We start from the raw sequence: 19,644 nt of genomic DNA on the forward strand, positions 1-19,644 counted from the left end.
GTAGGTGCAGGGTCTTTAATGTGGAGGTGGCAGCCTTTATCTTTGACATTTTTCCAACATCGGTGCTTCTAGGACATTCAAGGGTTCACCCCCTTTAACCATTGGTTTTGTTCGTGTCCTTCCCTAACCTTTACCATGAAGTCCCGGGTTCTCCGGTATCAGTCCGAAGGTAAAAATCATCCTCGGCTGGACCCTCGGACCCTCGGCGTATGGGCCGACCCGTAGTACTATCAAGTCCTAAACCCAAGAGCAAGTCGGCCTTCCTTAGCATGACCCAACAGCCCATATTCCCATCAAGGTCTTTTTACCCCCCACAATATATATATATATATATATATATATATATATATATCACTATGATAATCTAAACTGAATATTTTAAAAGGTACCAAAATGAAAACAACATAAACTTGAATGGAAGTACACAGCTTCATTATCTTCTGCTTTTTTATAAGTCGCTTTCCTGCCAAATATTGTGAAGGACCCAGCTTCAATGGAAGTACCTGTGACTGTGAGTGCAACTCTTCTAAGCCTCAAAAACCAAAACCATTCAAGGGAACGTTGGAATTCAATCATAAAGCACCACACTAAGCTCAAAGATGACCATGCAATTCTCACTACTTATACCCAAATGACATCTCTCGGTATAGCTCCTGATAATGCCACTTTGCCTCTTGTTCTCAAGGCGTGTGCGAGGTTGAGCGCCGTCGAGAGTGGCAAGAACATACATTCTAGCATTCTGGGTACGGGTTTGATCGGAGATGTTCGAGTCGGGACGGCTCTGGTTGATTTCTACTGTAAATGCGGGTTAATTGAAGAAGCGCGTCAAGTGTTTGATGAAATGCCTGTGAGAGATGTGGTTTCGTTGAACGCGTTGATTTCAGGGTATGTGGGGTGTTGTTATTATGAGGAGGCGGTTTTGTTGTTTAGGGAGATGGAAAGTGAGAATTTTAAGGCTAATTCGCGTACTGTGGTAGCGTTGCTTTTGGCTTGCGAGGATGGTTTGGAAATTAGACTAGGGAAGGAGATACATGGGTATTGTTTGAGGAATGGATTGTTTGATTTGGATCCCCATGTGGGTACTGCTTTGATTGGGTTTTATTTGAAATTTGATGTGAGAATTTCTCGTCTTGTGTTTGATTTGATGATTGTGAGGAGCATAGTGAGCTGGAATGCAATGATTAATGGTTATGTTGATGTTGGGAATTACTTGGAAGCTTTAAATCTTTTTCTGTCAATGCTTGAGAATGGGGTTCATTTTGATTCTGTTACAATGTTGGTTGTTATCCAAGCCTGTGCGGAATTTGAGTCTCTCCAATTGGGTATGCAAATCCATCAAATGGCTATCAAGTTGAAATATGTTGGTGATTTGTTCATTGTAAATGCATTGCTTAATATGTACAGTGAAAATGGTAGCCTAGCGTCATCCTGTGCGTTGTTTGATACCGTCCCTACATGTGATGTTGCTTTGTGGAATTCTATGATATCTGCATATATTGACTTTGGCTGTTATGAGGAAGCCCTAAGTTTGTTTATTAGTATGAAAAACGAAGGCATCAAGGAAGATGAAAGAACTATTTCTATCATGCTGTCCACATGTGCCAAGTTTGCTGATGGCTTGAGAAAGGGTAAAAGTTTACATGCTCATGCAATCAAGTGCAGGATGAAGATGGATGTTTCTCTGGGAAATGCATTGCTGAGCATGTATGCAGAGATAAATTGTGTTGAAGCTGTTCAAAAGGTTTTTGCGGAGTTGAGAAGTTTAAATGTAATCTCGTGGAACACTACGATCTTGGCATTGGCTCATAGCAAAATGAGCAGTGAAGCATGGCAACTCTTTGGGGTCATGCGAAAGTCAGAATTCAAACCCAACTCATACACAATGATATCTATTCTTGCCACTTGTGAAGGTGAAACTTGTCTTAATGTTGGGCAATCAATTCATGGCTATGTGGTAAAACATGGTATTGAAGTAAACTTATCTTTGAACACCAAACTTACAGATATGTACATGAACTGCGGTGATGAAGCATCAGCTAGGACTTTATTTGAGTTCTGTACAAATAGAGATTTGATCTCATGGAATTCTATGATTGCCAACTATATCAATGACAACCAAGTCCATGAAGCTTTGTTACTATTTAATCGCATGATTTCTGAAGTGGAGCCAAACCCTGTGACAATTATAAATGTTCTCTCATCATGTACAGACCTTGCAAATCTTCCTCAAGGCCAATGCTTGCATGCTTATGTAATTAGAAGGCATTCCTATCTCGGTTTCAATCTGTCTCTTGCAAACGCTTTTGTAACAATGTATGCAAGATGCGGTAGTATGCAAAATGCTAAAAAGATCTTTGACACTTTGCCTAGGAGAAATATTATCTCGTGGAATGCCATGATTACTGGCTATCGTATGCATGGTCGGGGATATGATGCTATACTTGCCTTCTTACAAATGTTAGAAGATGGTTACCAACCAAATGGAGTGACTTTTTTATCTGTTATGTCTGCCTGCAGCCATTCAGGTTTGATAGAGAAGGGATTGGAGCTTTTTCAATCCATGATTCAGGATTTCAATATAACACCTGAGCTTGCTCACTATGGTTGTGTGGTTGATCTGCTTGGTCGTGGAGGACGTTTAGATGAAGCTAGAGAGTTTATCAAATCAATGCCAATCGAACCAGATGCATCAGTTTGGAGAGCTTTGCTCAGTGCTTGTCGAGTTAATTACAACACTAAGCTAGCTGAAAACATTTTTGAAAAACTTGTTGAATTAGAACCTATGAATCCAGGGAATTATGTTTTGCTATCTAACATCTATGCTGCGGCAGGACATTGGTTGGAAGTTAGACAAATAAGAACATGGCTCAAAGAGAAGGGTTTAAATAAGCCTCCCGGAATTAGTTGGATTGTTGTTAGAAGTCAGGTACACTATTTTACTGCTGGAGACATGTCACACCTTCAATCAAACAAAATTTATGCAAATTTAAATTCTTTGTTGTCCACAATCAAAGAAAATGGATATGTTCCTGATCTTTGTTGGATTTCACATGATGAAGGTGAATATGGTTGAAAGCTGTAGGCAGTTCAGCCATAGTGAGAAGCTTGGTTTTGCATTTGGACTGATCAGTTTGAGCGTTCTGCCCCATATTATGGTTACTAAGACCTCAAGGCTTTTTGTTGATTGCCACAAATTGAGTGAATGTGGAGCTTGATACTGTTGGGAACTTAGAACATAGAACATTTTCATTTGTTGAGGGTCCCTGCTCATGCAAGGAATACCACTGGAACTTGATATTCAATGAACAATTTTCTAATAAAGGAAATTTGATATCTACTGAGAAGCTGTTAAGTAAAAGGTAATCTTGCAAGACTTTTAAGTTCTTATGAGCTTGGATTGATGTTAAGCGCCAACTTGGGACGTGGAGGAGTGACTAGCCAGAGCCCCTGACTTGATACTATATGAACACTGGTAGTGGTAGACAAATGGAACTGTATAGTTGTGTATTTATGATGGTAGTGTATGAAAATCTTGCCTTGTTTTTTTTTGATTTGCACGTATATTTTCTGTAATCTTTATGTAACCTCTTTTCTTTGAAATTTGTTTATCCACGGACTAATAAAAGACTTAAATGTTACATCAAAACTACCTCATTGGTTCCAACTCTCAAATATTCATTCGTTTTACATATATAATTGTCTAGTAATACCAGTTGCATAAGTATCAATTACCTTTATACATTGGATATTAATATTAACTAGCGAATATTCAGCGCGATGCACGTGTAGTATTTTGAAAATTTTAATAAAAATTTATTTAAGTTATGTTATAATATTTTGGGAATTAATTTCTTTTATATTACACATTAGTGAATATAGAAGAATGTAAATTGTTAAAGACTAAAATATTTTGCAATATGAATGTATTTCTTAAGTGAAACGAAACACATGCACAAAGGAGAGAGAATGACATTCTAACAAAAAAAATTTAAGTATTAATTGCATATGTCGTATTATGTTTTTCTCCTTTTGGTTTGATTTTATTTCTATTGTTGTTAAAGTAACTAAACTCGAGCAAGAATACCATAATCCTAATCAATTGTTTCTCATACAAATTTTAGAAAAAATAACTATAAAAATCATTCTATATAATTAATAAGTGGAAATAAATGCATTTAGTTCATTAAACCCTTTCTAAAAACAAAACCGATGTAGGCAATTACAGTTTTGATTAAAATTAAAGCTAGTGTAGCTTTTAACAATCTTAAATAACTTAATATAATTTTCATTGGATATTTATTTTAACATATTCACGGTTAAATTACATTATCCAAAATTTCAAGACAATTAGAGATAAATAGATATATCATCTTTAACATGCTTAAATTTCAAGTTTTTAGAATTATGCATAAAAGTTGAATTTATAGATCGAATAGTAAATAACATCTTATTGATATGAAATTTGGTATGTGAATTAACTAAACAGAAAACATGTAACCTGACAAAATAAAACCACCTAATCAATTTGATTGGAATTATGTTTTGAAAATTATATATAAGCTTGCCTCTTTATGTTCTTTGTACTTGCAAAAACTTAAGATTATAATAGATCAATGGTTTTTTTTTTTTTTGCAAAATAATTTAATATTAAGTTTTTATATTTTAAATTAAAAAAGAAGAGTTGATTGATTAGGTAGTAAATAACATTTGATCAATACAAACTTTGGCATGTGTGTTAAGCATAATAAAGTGTGTAATCCAACAGTATGATTTTGAATATATATATATATAGAGAGAGAGAGAGAGTATAATTAATAACATAAATGCTAAACTTTGATGAGGTTGAGGCAAATAAAAAAAAAAGGTAAAATACTATTTTAGTCCCTAAACTTTATCAAAAGTTTGTTTTTTGTACCTAAACTTTAAAAAATTCTTTTTCATCCATAAACTTTGTAAAGAGTTTTTTCAATAGTTTAGAGACAAAAATAGGGATGAAGATAGAACTTTTTTTTTCAATAGTTTAAGGATGCAAACCAAACTTTTGGTAATGTTTAAGAACATAACTAAAATATCTTCAATAGTTTAGGGACGAAAGATATACATTTCAATAGTTTAAGGGAAAAAAAAATTCTTAAAATTTAGGGATGAAAAACAAATTTTTAATAAAATTTAGAGACCAAAATAGTATTTTACCCTAAAAAGAATCACATAAAAAATGTCACATTACCGAACCTCAAACCATTTTAACTGAATTTCTTGCTTTTTTTTTTTCCTCAAAAAAAAAAAAAAAAAAAAACCTCAACTTAATAAAAAGACATCAACACAAAGACAATAAGAAATAAGCTTCACTGACTACTAAATTACAACATAAACATCCCCCTAACAATCCAAAACAGTAGACTCCTAAGCAAGTTACTTATTGATACTTATGAATGACTACTAGTCAACATTATTTGCTTGACTAAAGTCTTACAATGCTGGGATATTTGACCATAGATTGCATGTATAATCTGCAAGAAACTTGAAATTTACACCATTTACCTTCTTTGTTGGCAACGGTAATTGATATATTTTGCAAGGACAAAATACTCAGTATGATAAAAAATTCCCACTGCTATGGAGAAGCCAAGTGCATATCCAATTCCTACTCCTTCCCACGAGAACCATGTTTCCTTACTCTCAACTCTTGGTGGTTTTGTTGGTGACACGTCTTCTGGACATAGCACTCAAATTTGCATTCCACACAACCCACTATTGTTGGCATAAAAGTTTGGATTATTCATTGTATCCATTTGGTTACCTAATGGAATCTTACCTATGAGCTTGTTATTACTGACATCCAAAATAGTCAGTTGTTGTAATTTTGTTAGTAATTGTGGAATTGAGCCCGATAAATTATTGTGTGACAAATCCAAACTCTCTAAATTCTTTAAATCTCTAAGACTTTTGGATATTCTCCCATAAAGTTTGTTAAATGAGACGTTGAGAAGCTTTAAAGCCTTCAAACTTCCCAATGAAGCTGGAATTTCACCAGAAAGTTGATTACTTGACAAGTCTAACAAAGAATAGAGCTTGAGGATGTTGGGTGATAGACCTCGTTTTGACTTCTTCCAATTTACAATCAAATCCCGAATCTTGGTCTCCAAGCGGAAATCATCTATTTCAATAGTTCTAACAAACGAAAATAAATCGATTGTTTCGATCATACCAGTAAGCTTCCCAAAATTTAGAGGGATTTCTCCAACAAGATGGTTGCTTGAGAGATCAAGAATTTGAAGGTCAGTAAGATTGGACATACAATCAGGGACTGAACCTTGGATGGAGTTGTTTCGTAAATTTAGGATTTAAAGGGTGGAAATTTGGCAAATAAAATCTGGTAATTTACTTGTGATTTGGTTGTCATGTATGTCTAGGTATTTAAGACTGGTCATTCTAGTAAAGCTTCTAGACAAGCTGCCAGAAAACTTATTTTTGCCTAATGCAAGAAAGTGAGTACCAAAGTGAGCTTGTCTAGTAATACCAGTTGCATAAGTATCAATTACCTTTATACATTGGATATTAATATTAACCAGCGAATATTCAGCGCGATGCACGTGTAGTATTTTGAAAATTTTAATAAAAATTTATTTAAGTTATGTTATAATATTTTGGGAATTAATTTCTATTATATTACACATTAGTGAATATAGAAGAATGTAAATTGTTAAAGACTAAAATATTTTGCAATATGAATGTATTTCTTAAGTGAAACGAAACGCATGCACAAAGGAGAGAGAATGACATTCTAACAAAAAAAATTTAAGTATTAATTGCATATGTCGTATTATGTTTTTCTCCTTTTGGTTTGATTTTATTTCTATTGTTGCTAAAGTAACTAAACTCGAGCAAGAATACCATAATACTAATCAATTGTTTCTCATACAAATTTTAGAAAAAATAACTACAAAAATCATTATATATAATTAATAAATGGAAATAAATGCATTTAGTTCATTAAACCCTTTCTAAAAACAAAACCGATGTAGGCAATTACAATTTTGATTAAAATTAAAGCTAGTGTAGCTTTTAACAATCTTAAATAACTTAATATAATTTTCATTGGATATTTATTTTAACATATTCACGGTTAAATTACATTATCCAAAATTTCAAGACAATTAGAGATAAATAGATATATCATCTTTAACATGCTTAAATTTCAAGTTTTTAGAATTATGCATAAAAGTTGAATTTATAGATCGAATAGTAAATAACATCTTATTGATATGAAATTTGGTATGTGAATTAACTAAACAGAAAACATGTAACCTGACAAAATAAAACCACCTAATCAATTTGATTGGAATTATGTTTTGAAAATTATATATAAGCTTGCCTCTTTATGTTCTTTATACTTGCAAAAACTTAAGATTATAATAGATCAATGGTTTTTTTTTTTTTTGCAAAATAATTTAATATTAAGTTTTTATATTTTAAATTAAAAAAGAAGAGTTGATTGATTAGGTAGTAAATAACATTTGATCAATACAAACTTTGGCATGTGTGTTAAGCATAATAAAGTGTGTAATCCAACAGTATGATTTTGAATATATATATATATAGAGAGAGAGAGAGAGTATAATTAATAACATAAATGCTAAACTTTGATGAGGTTGAGGCAAATAAAAAAAAAGGTAAAATACTATTTTAGTCCCTAAACTTTATCAAAAGTTTGTTTTTTGTACCTAAACTTTAAAAAATTCTTTTTCATCCATAAACTTTGTAAAGAGTTTTTTCAATAGTTTAGAGACAAAAATAGGGATGAAGATAGAACTTTTTTTTTCAATAGTTTAAGGATGCAAACCAAACTTTTGGTAATGTTTAAGAACATAACTAAAATATCTTCAATAGTTTAGGGACGAAAGATATACATTTCAATAGTTTAAGGGGGAAAAAAAAAAACTTCTTAAAATTTAGGGATGAAAAACAAATTTTTAATGAAATTTAGAGACCAAAATAGTATTTTACCCTAAAAAGAATCACATAAAAAATGTCACATTACATAACCTCAAACCATTTTAACTGAATTTCTTGCTTTTTTTTTTTTCCTCAAAAAAAAAAAAAAAAAACCTCAACTTAATAAAAAGACATCAACACAAAGACAATAAGAAATAAGCTTCACTGACTACTAAATTACAACATAAACATCCCCCTAACAATCCAAAACAGTAGACTCCTAAGCAAGTTACTTATTGATACTTATGAATGACTACTAGTCAACATTATTTGCTTGACTAAAGTCTTACAATGCTGGGATATTTGACCATAGATTGCATGCATAACCTGCAAGAAACTTGAAATTTACACCATTTACCTTCTTTGTTGGCAATGGTAATTGATATATTTTGCAAGGACAAAATACTCAGTATGATAAAAGATTCCCACTGCTATGGAGAAGCCAAGTGCATATCTAATTCCTACTCCTTCCCACGAGAACCATGTTTCCTTGCTCTCAACTCTTGGTGGTTTTGTTGGTGACACGTCTTCTGGACATAGCACTCGAATTTACATTCTACACAACCCACTATTGTTGGCATAAAAGTTTGGATTATTCATTGTATCCATTTGGTTACCTAATGGAATCTTACCTATGAGCTTGTTATTACTGACATCCAAAATAGTCAGTTGTTGTAATTTTGTTAGTAATTGTAGAATTGAGCCCGATAAATTATTGTGTGACAAATCCAAACTCTCTAAATTCTTTAAATCTCTAAGACTTTTGGATATTCTCCCATAAAGTTTGTTAAATGAGACGTTGAGAAGCTTTAAAGTCTTCAAACTTCCCAATGAAGCTGGAATTTCACCAGAAAGTTGATTACTTGACAAGTCTAACAAAGAATAGAGCTTGAGGATGTTGGGTGATAGACCTCGTTTTGACTTCTTCCAATTTACAATCAAATCCCGAATCTTGGTCTCCAAGCGGAAATCATCTATTTCAATAGTTCTAACAAACGAAAATAAATCGATTGTTTCGATCATACCAGTAAGCTTCCCAAAATTTAGAGGGATTTCTCCAACAAGATGGTTGCTTGAGAGATCAAGAATTTGAAGGTCAGTAAGATTGGACATACAATCAGGGACTGAACCTTGGATGGAGTTGTTTCGTAAATTTAGGATTTAAAGGGTGGAAATTTGGCAAATAAAATCTGGTAATTTACTTGTGATTTGGTTGTCATGTATGTCTAGGTATTTAAGACTGCTCATTCTAGTAAAGCTTCTAGACAAGCTGCCAGAAAACTTATTTTTGCCTAATGCAAGAAAGTGAGTACCAAAGTGAGCTTGAATTTCACCTGAGAATTCGTTTGAAGACAAATCAATGATTGACGGGCTTATATGCCAAAAAGTTGGAAAAAAGTTGCCAGAAAATCTGTTGTTTGACAAGTCCAATAAGGAGAGGTATTCCATGTTGTTGATGGATTCAGGAACCTTTCCTGAAAAATTGTTTCCACCCAACTCAAGATAGACCATTGAAGTCGCATTACCAATGTTGTTTGGCAGTTCTCCATAAGAATTGTTCCGAGACAGAGAAAGAACTTCTAAATTTGGAATGTCAAAGAGACTAGGTGGGAGAGAACCTGTGAAATTGTTATTTGATAGAATGATACATGGCACTTTCATTTTAACAAGCCATTGTGGGAGCATTCCTTCTAACTGGTTGTCACTCAAGTCCAAAAAAACAAGTGTCTTAAGCATAGAAATCCAGAATGGAATTCTTCTTGCTAGACCACAAGACTTCATAGACAAGTTGAGTGACGTAAACGTAAACTTTGGAACAATCTTTGCTTTAGTATTCCAAATGAGATTATTTACTCCGAGGTAAAGACTCTGCAACCCCGTTAAATTGAACAACCAGGATGGAATTTCCCCAATGAACAAGTTGTTTTCCAAGTCAAGTGTTTCCAACTTGGTCAATTTCCGTATGGATGACGGGATTGTGCCTGTGAGCTCATTGTTTCTAAAGTTCAAAATGATTATGTTAGATAGATTTCCAATATCAATAGGAATTCCCATGGACAATGAATTGTAATTCAAGTCCAATGTTTCCAATCTCTTCAAGTTCAAAATTGAAGATGGAATTTTACCAAAGAAATTGTTGTGTTGAAGAAACAATGTCCGCAACTCTGTTTTGTCCCCTATCTCGTTAGGGATATTTCCACTGAATGAATTATTACTTACATCAAGATATTGGAGATACCTCAAGTTAAAAATTTGAGAGAGAATGGAGCCGCTGAGGTGATTGTAACCCAAATTAAGATAAATTAATTTGGTCAGATTGGCAATGCCGTCACCAGGCAATTCTCCCTGTATTTGATTCGAGGACAAATCAAGGTGCGTCAAGCTTCTAATGTGAAAGAGTGGTGTCAAGATGGTGGAAGCCAACACTATGGGCTCAAGTATCCCGAACCCGAACAAGCTCCCCAGATATAGTTGAGTCACATTCCTCAAACCAAATTGAGAATCACATTGTCCCAGTTCCAGTCACAACAATCTGAACTGGAATTCCATGATACAAACCAACGAAGCAGGTATTCTTTGTGTGATGGAAAAGAAGAAGTAGCATTGATGAGAGAGGCTTTAAAGTGGAGAAGGGCTTCTTTTTGATGTTGAGGACAAGAGAAAGAAATGGTGAAGACGTTGAGAAATACAAGTAGCAGTAGCGGTAGGCTGAGTTTTGCCATTTTTGTGTTTCTTTCTTCTTTGTTGGACTTGAAATTGGATGCTTTATAAACGTTTAAAGCTGAGAAGTACAAGTAGCAGAATTCAAACCCAACTCGTACACAATAATATCTATTCTTGCCACTTGTGAAGATGAAACTTGTCTTAATGTTGGGCGATCAATTCATGGCTTTGTGGTAAAACATGGTATTGAAGTAAATTTATCTTTGAACACCATACTTACAGATATGTACATGAACTGCGGTGATGAAGCGTCAGCTAGGACTTTATTTGAGGCCTGTACAAATAGAGATTTGATCTCATGGAATTCTATGATTGCCAACTATATCAATGACAACCAAGTCCATGAAGCTTTATTACTATTTAATCTCATGATTTCTGAAATGGAGTCAAACCCTGTGACGATTATAAATGTTCTCTCATCGTGTACAGACCTTGCAAATCTTCCTCAAGGCCAATGCTTGCATGCTTATGCAATTAGAAGGCATTCCGATCCCGGTTTCAATCTGTCTCTTGCAAACGCTTTTATAACAATGTATGCAAGATGCGGTAGTATGCAAAATGCTAAAAAGATCTTTGACACATTGCCTAGGAGAAATATTATCTCGTGGAATGCCATGATTACTAGCTATCGTATGCATGGTCGGGGATATGATGCTATACTTGCCTTCTTACAAATGTTAGAAGATGGTTACCAACCAAATGGAGTAACTTTTTTATCTGTTATGTCTGCCTGCAGCCATTCAGGTTTAATAGAGAAGGGATTGGAGCTTTTTCAATCCATGATTCAGGATTTTAATATAACACCTGAGCTTGCTTTTTATATGTGCAAAATTGCAAATAAACAATTAAAATAAAAAACCTCAACTTAATAAAAAGGCATCAACACAAAGACAATAAGAAATAAGCTTCACTGACTACTAAATTACAACAGAAACATCACCCTAACAGTCCAAAACAGTAGACTCCTAAGCAAGTTACTTATTGATACTTATGAATGACTACTAGTCAACATTATTTGCTTGACTAAAGTCTTACAATGCTGGGATATTTGACCATAGATTGCATGCATAACCTGCAAGAACCTTGAAATTTACACCATTTACCTTCTTTGTTGGCAACGGTAATTGATATATTTTGCAAGGACAAAATACTCAGTATGATAAAAGATTCCCACTGCTATGGAGAAGCCAAGTGCATATCCAATTCCTACTCCTTCCCACGAGAACCATGTTTCCTTACTCTCGACTCTTGGTGGTTTTGTTGGTGACACGTCTTCTGGACATAGCACTCGAATTTGCATTCCACACAACCCACTATTGTTGGCATAAAAGTTTAGATCATTCATTGTATTCATTTGGTTACCCACTGGAATCTTACCTATGAGCTTATTATTACTGACATCTAAAATAGTCAGTTGTTGTAGCTTTGCTAATGATTGTGGAATTGAGCCCGATAAATTGTTGTGTGACAAGTCCAAACTCTCTAGATTCTTTAAATCTCCAAAACTTTTGGGTATTCTCCCATAAAGTTTGTTAAATGAGACGTTGAGAAGCTTTAGAGCCTTCAAACTTCCCAATGAAGCTGGAATTTCACCAGAAAGTTGATTATTTGACAAGTCTAACAAAGAATAGAGCTTGAGGTTGTTGGCTGATAGACCTTGTTTTGACTTCTTCCAATTTACAATCAAATCCTGAATCTTGATCTCCAAGTTGAAATCATCTATTCCAATAATTCTACCAAACGAAAATAAATCGGTTGTTTCGATCATACCAGTAAGCTTTCCAAAATTTAGAGGGATTTCTCCAACAAGATGGTTGCTTGAGAGATCAAGAATTTGAAGGTCAGTAAGATTGGACATACAATCAGGGACTGAACCTTGGATGGAGTTGTTTCGTAAATTTAGGATTTGAAGGGTGGAAATTTGGCAAATAAAATCTGGTAATTTACTTGTGATTTGGTTGTCATGTATGTCTAGGTATTCAAGTATGCTCATTCTAGTTAAGCTTCTAGACAAGCTGCCAGAAAACTTATTTTTGCCTAATGCAAGAACGTGAGTATCAAAAAGAGAGTCAGCTTGAATTTCACCTGAGAATTCGTTTGAAGACAAATCAATGATTTCAGGGCTACGCCGAATATCTAGAAAAAAGTCGCCAGAAAATCCCCAAAAAGCTGGAAAAAAGTTGCCAGAAAATCTGTTGTTTGACAAGTCCAATAAGATGAGCTCAGTTATGTTGTTGATGGATTCAGGAACCTTTCCTGAAAAATTGTTTCCATCCAACGCAAGATACTTGATTGAAGTCGCATTACCAATGTTGCTTGGCAGTTCCCCATAAAAATTGTTCCGAGACAGAGAAAGAACCCATAATTCTGGATTGTCAAAGAGACCAGGTGGGAGAGAACCTGTGAAATTGTTATTTGATAAAATGATACCTGGCACTTTCATTTTAACAAGCCATTGTGGGAGCATTCCTTCTAACTGGTTGTCACTCAAGTCCAAAAAATTAAGTGTCTTAAGCATAGAAATCCAGAATGGAATTCTTCTTGCAAGACCACAAGACCTCAAAGACAAGCTTTTAAAAAACGTAAACTTTGGAACAATCTTTGCTTTAGTATTCCAAATGAGATTATTTCCTCCGAGGTAAAGACCCTGCAACCCCGTTATATTGAACAACCAGGATGGAATTTCCCCAATGAACAAGTTGTTTTCCAACTTAAGTACTTCCAACTTCGTCATCTTCAATATTGATGATGGGATTGTGCCTGTGAGCTCATTGTCTTCAAAGTTCAAACTGATTATGTTAGATAGATTGCCAATATCAATAGGAATTCCCATGGACAATGAATTGTAACTCAAGTCCAATGTTTCCAATCTCTTCAAGTTCAAAATTGAAGATGGAATTTTACCATAGAAATTGTTGTGTTTAAGAGACAATGTCTGCAACCCTGTTTTGTTCCCTATCTCGTTAGGGATATTTCCATTGAATGAATTATATTCTGCATAAAGAATTTGGAGATACCTCAAGTTAAAAATTTGAGAGGGAATGGAGCCGCTGAAGGGATTGCCACTCAAATCAAGATGAATTAATTTGGTCAGATTGGCAATGCCGTCGCCAGGCAATTCCCCCTGCATTCGACTCCAGGCCACATCAAGGTGCGTCAAGCTTCTAACGTGAAAGAGTGGTGTCAAGATGGTGGAAGCAATGAGCTCAAGAGTCCAGAAGCCCCGCAGATTTAGAGCAATCACATTCCTTGAACCAAATTGATTATCACAATTTACCCTGTCCCAGTCACAACAATCTGAACTAGAATTCCATGATTCATACATAGAAAGCAGGTATTCTTTGTCTGATGGAGAAGAAGAAGTAACATTGAAGAGAGAGGCTTTAAAGTGGAGAAGGGCTTCTTTTTGATGTTGAGGACAAGAGAAAGAAGTGGTGAAGACGATGAGAAGTACAAGTAGTAGTAGCGGTAGGCTGAGTTTTGCCATTCTTATGTTTCTTTCTTCTTTGTTGGACTTGGAATTGGATGCCTTATAAACGTTTAACTTGGGCAGGACTGGGCTATATCGCTTAGCTGTGCCTGTGGGATAAAAATGGTACAGGCAATTAAGGCCTAAGTCAAGTCAACAGTTTGGTTTGTGATGTGATCTCTTTCCACTGAGAAGCGTGTTTGACCAACCAAAAATTCTCAACCAATTATGAATGTTAGAAACTTGAAATTACCATTTTTACCACAATTTTTGTCACAATTTATTTACGTTTTATGTACACATACAAACCCACTACTTTGATTTCATTTGCTCACGTAATACCAGTAATAATTACTTAAGTCAAGTCAAGTTAAAAGTTATGCTGGCTATGAAGATACCGTATCTCACTTAGATAGCCTTTTCTTTCCAGGCCCTTTCCTTTTGAAACCAGTTTTTTTTTTTTTTTTTCCTTCTCTTTTCTTTTAATTTATATGCAACTAATCTTTCTTTGACCAGCCAGTCAACAAAGCGTGTTTTTTTAAAAGGAAAAGAGTCAACAAAGCTGTTATCCTCTAGAAAAGTTAAACATAAATAATGAAATTTTTTTAATAAAAATAAAACCGTGTGAATATTCAGATCTATTACCAATAAAATTTCTCTTCAAACTAATTTGCAATAAAATTTTACAAATTCATCAAATATATTTATATTAAGTGTAAATTTTGAAAATTTAACGGTTAGATTGCATGTTCTTATTACATTTTTAATGCTTACAAAATTTCAAAAAAATCAAAAATCAATTGCTATGTCATCAAATAAACGTTATAATTTCAAGTTTTTGTAATCTAAAGTTGTATACGAAAAATAAGTTAATTGATCAAATAGTAAATAATATCCAATTTGAACGAAATTTGATATGCATGTTAAGAACATAGGGAACATAAATATCAACGGTTAGATTTTCAAATTTCACGCTCAAGAGAAATATATATAATAAGTTTGTAGGGTTTCTTTCAAACTAGTTTAGAGAAAAATTTTGTTCTTCTCCTAAAATCCAAGCTCAGTTTTGTCCAAAACAACGGTCCACACGCAAAAATCAATGTCCGCTTTTTAGTTTTCACACTACCCGCTCGACACGAAACACTCTAAAAGGAATGAAAATTATGAAACACTCTAGGCACTATGATTTTGGCGGAATTATATGACATTCATCATTGACTCATTGTTGATTTTCTTTGTTCTTTGTTGGACCTGGAATTGGAGTGTGACAAGGGATAGAAAGAGCAAAGACCTCATGCACTACTGACCATGGTCTTCCCGTGCAAATTACATATAGGAAAATTAGTAGAAGTTTCTTGATAAGATTAATACATTTTAAAAGACAAAAAGAAGATATATATATATATATATATATATATATATATATATATATATATATTTAAAACATGAAAGTAGATGGAAGAGTATTGTTTTTAAGGGGGTGAAAAAGGAAAAAGTAGGGAATAGAAAAAATGGAAAATGGTTAGGGTGAAAAATGGAAAAATGAAAAACTATATTGTTTGGAAAAAAAGAAAAATGAGATGATAAAAAATAATGTTTATTTAAATTTACTCTAATAAATTTAATATATATATATTTTTTTAAATTATTAGGGAAAAAATCCTGAACTTAGGGTCTGTTTGGGATCCACTTATTTTACTAAAATTGAAAACTTTTTGTTGAAAGTACTGTAGATAAATGTAAAAGTTAACTGAAATAGTATAGTGAGACCCATGCATAGTACCAAAACGTGTAGTGGGCCCATAAATAGTAGCAAAAATAAGCTAAATAGTAAAATAAGCTGATTTTTTAAGCTAGAGCTAAGCACGCACTTAATATTTTGCTGAAATTAAAAACTTTTTGTTGAAAGTATTGTAAATAAATGTAAAAATTAGTTGAAATAGTATAGTGAGACTTATAAATAGTACTAAAAAATATAATAAGAATTATAAATAATAACAAAAATAAATTAAATAGTAAAATAAGATAAGAAGCAGCGGTAGTCGGCTGAGTTTTGCCATTCTTGTGTTTCTTTATTCTGGACTTGGAATTGGATGCTAATAAATGATCAACTTGGCTAGGAGTGGGGTATATTGCTTAGCTGTGCCTGTGGGATAAAAATGGTACTGGCAATTAAGGCCTAAGTCAAGTCAACAGTTAGGTTGGAAGGCACTATGATTTTGGCTTGCAATGTGGTCTCTTTCCACTGTGAAGCGTCTTTGACCAACTAAAAATACTGTACCAAATGTTGGAAACACAACTTATGCACGTGGAGTGTTGTAACTAGTAAATTTGTATAGCCATATGGATTTATTATTTTTATTTTACCACTCATTACTTGTCCACATAATATGAGCAATTAGGGGTAGTTTGATGTATTAAGAGGTCTAAGGTGAAAAATGAATTGAGGCTTTTTATATATTTAAAAATAACTTTAAAAAAAATAATTTAAATATTGCTTAAACTATATTCTCTTGTTATATGCAAAATTACTAATTAATATGAATTATCTAGAATTTTTTTTTTAAAGAATTTCTATAGACGTAAAAAAATTGACAAAACATTTCACACTCATTGATGTGGCAAATTAATAGTGGTAAGTAAAAAAATGATGTTAGTGATGAACCTAGAAAACTAGTGAAAGTTTGCCAACTCAATTGTTGTGAAAAATCTTGTAAAATTTTTTGTTTATTGCTCTTTTTTTTTTTAGAAGTGCTAAATTCATAATATTTTCATAACAAATCCTAGACGTTAAATTATTACTAGTTTTAAATTGAACTCACTACTGAAATTACTTTTTTAACCACCAATAACAGCTAGTAACATCCTGCTACTTAGAATTTATTATGAGAAATATTGTGAACGTAAAATTTCTTTTTCGTAAAAAAATACTATTTTATATATTAGCTAATATTTGAGCTTACTGAATAATATTAAGATGAAAGAAATAACTCTATTGATTAAAATTAAGAAGTCTTTTCACTAATAGCCTTAGGCGACTGCCTCTCTTGCTTCTCTTGCCAAGAGCCGGTTGTGCAGGTAATCATGGCCTAAGTCAAGTCAAGTTAAAGATTAGGCTAGAAGGCAATATGATTTTGGTTCCCACACATGTTACTGGCAATCATGGCATAAGTCAAGTCAAGTTAAAGCTGGAAGACACTATGATTTTTTTTTTTTTTTTTTTTTTTTTGGGGAGGAAGGCACTGTGATTTTGTTTTGTGATGTGGTCTCTTTCCACCGAGAAGCATGTTTCACAAACTAAAAATACTATTCCAATTATGAACATTAGGATTACAATTTTTACCATAATTTTGTTATAATTTATTCACGTGGAAAGTTGTAAGTAGTAAATTTGTGGACCTATATAAACCCACCACTTTTATTTCACCACTCATAACTTGCCACATAAACAAATTGTAAAAAAAGTTGTGACAAAAGTTGTAACCCTAACATTTTCCTCACAATTGACTAATGATCTCAAGTACTCTTGATACATATACAACTATACAAGTATACAAGTCATCAACCCATTAAGCAAGTCACTGCATTTGATTAAAAGTAGCAAACATGATTAGTTGTAGGGCTGCATTGTATGACATTCATCATTAACCCATTGTTGGGTTCCTTTGTTCTTTGTTGGACTTGGAACTAGAGTGCAATAAGGGATAGAAAGAGCAAGCATTGTTGGGTTCCTTTGTTCTTTGTTGGACTTGGAAGTGGAGTGCGATAAGGGATAGAAAGAGCAAAAGACCTCTTTGTTCTTTTATCTCACCACTCACAACTTGCCCACATAATACTGGTAATCATGGCCTAAGTTAAGTCAAGTTAAAGATTAGGTTGGAAGGCACTATGATTCTAGTTTGTGATGTGATCTCTTTTCACTGAAGGCATGTTTGACAAACCAAAAATACTATACCAATTATGAATGTTAGGACCACAACTTTTACCACAATTTTGTCACAATTTATTTACGTAGAGAGTTGTAAGTGGTAGATTTGTGGACTCATATAAATTCACCACTTTTATTTCACCACTCATAACTTGCCACATGGACAAATTGTGACAAAAGTTATCGCAAAAGTTGTAATTCTAGCATTTTCATCCCAATTAACTAATGATCTCAAAGTGATCTTGATACGTATACAACTATACAAGTCGTCAACCCTTTAAGCAAGTCACTGCAATTGATTAAAAGTAGCAAACTTGATTAGTTGTAGGGCTGAATTATATGACGTTCATCATTAAACCATTGTTGGGTTTCTTTGTTCTTTGTTGGACTTGGAACTGGAGTCCGATGTGGGATAAAAAACAGTGAAGACCTTATGCACTACTAACCATGGTCTTCCAGTGCAAATTATGTGAAGGAAAAGTGGTTAGTAGAAGTTTCTTGATAAGATTGATACATTTTAATAGACAAAAGGAAGATATGTATTTTTAAATCATGAAAGTAGATGGAAGAGTATTGTTTTTAATGAGGGGGTGAATAAGAAAAAGTATGGAATAGAAAAAATGGAAAATGGTTAGGGGTGAAAAATGGAAAAATGAAAAACTATCTTGTTTGGATAAAAAGAAAAATGAGATAACAAAAATTAATGCTTGTTTAAATTTATTCTCATTCCTTTTCTATATATAAAAAAAAAAATTATTAGGGAAAAAAACTGAACTTAATGTTGAAAAAAAAAATTAATGTTGAGGGAGGGCAGGAGCAAATGAGTAAATTATCATCTAAGCCACTTTCTTCTCCAATTTGGGAAAAAACAAAACACCCCAAAATGGTGAACCCAAGTATTTTGTTTTTAATCCCTTTATTTTCTCTCTCCCAATGGAAAAATATATCATATTACGGGTATATGAGTCCTCTCTCTCATAGCTAATAGGTTTCACTTAGTTGTGAGAAAAAGCACTTATATATCCATAACAAGGTATACCTTCTCCTCTCCCAACCAAACCAAGGCATTATTCTACTAAACGGGCCTTAGGGAAATCATTTCACAGATGGATGTGGGTTTACATTAATTTGAGATGGTCTACATGGTTTTAAATTTTTGTGGGTCTGCTGTGCTGATGGAGCTTCCCTAATGGGCTTTAAAATTCCAGTTGTTTGGATGTATGATGTATCTCCTCAGTCCTCACGGAATCACAGTTGCATTCCTTTCTTCCTGGCTTAGCCTCCTTCTTAAGGCCGTTAGGAAAGTCCTATATCTTTCTTCTTGTTTTCCTCTATAACCTTTTGCAAAAGAAAAACATGAAGGAAGATATAGGACTTAACTCTATTGCATGCACACATTTTTACACACACTTAAAATATACTAAAATCTTGAAAATCGTGACTTCAAATCATAATTTCAGTGTATTTCAAGTGTATGTAATGGGGTGTGTATAATAACAATATCCTTTTGCAAATGCTAGTCAAGTAG

General features: G+C 33.5%; 2 protein-coding genes and 1 pseudogene across 2 annotated transcripts; 1 reads left to right on the forward strand and 2 right to left on the reverse strand.

Moving 5' to 3' along the window:
• The first annotated feature begins 482 nt into the window (after positions 1-482).
• On the forward strand, positions 483-3,646 carry LOC142607026 (pentatricopeptide repeat-containing protein At4g19191, mitochondrial-like). Its single transcript, XM_075778432.1, has 2 exons — positions 483-2,926; positions 3,060-3,646. The coding sequence occupies exons 1-2, from the start codon at positions 494-496 to the stop codon at positions 3,213-3,215; spliced, it is 2,589 nt and encodes an 862-aa protein (XP_075634547.1). The 5' UTR covers positions 483-493; the 3' UTR covers positions 3,216-3,646.
• Positions 3,647-5,353: 1,707 nt separating this feature from the next.
• On the reverse strand, positions 5,354-10,718 carry LOC142605700 (uncharacterized; annotated as a pseudogene).
• Positions 10,719-11,564: 846 nt separating this feature from the next.
• LOC142606938 (receptor-like protein 46) lies at positions 11,565-14,245 on the reverse strand. Its single transcript, XM_075778315.1, has one exon. It carries the CDS (start codon positions 14,204-14,206, stop codon positions 11,819-11,821), a length of 2,388 nt encoding a protein of 795 aa, XP_075634430.1. The 5' UTR covers positions 14,207-14,245; the 3' UTR covers positions 11,565-11,818.
• Between the last annotated feature and the right edge of the window lie 5,399 nt (positions 14,246-19,644).

This window comes from Castanea sativa, chromosome 8 (assembly GCF_040712315.1).
Source record: "Castanea sativa cultivar Marrone di Chiusa Pesio chromosome 8, ASM4071231v1".
Lineage (NCBI taxonomy): Eukaryota > Viridiplantae > Streptophyta > Magnoliopsida > Fagales > Fagaceae > Castanea > Castanea sativa.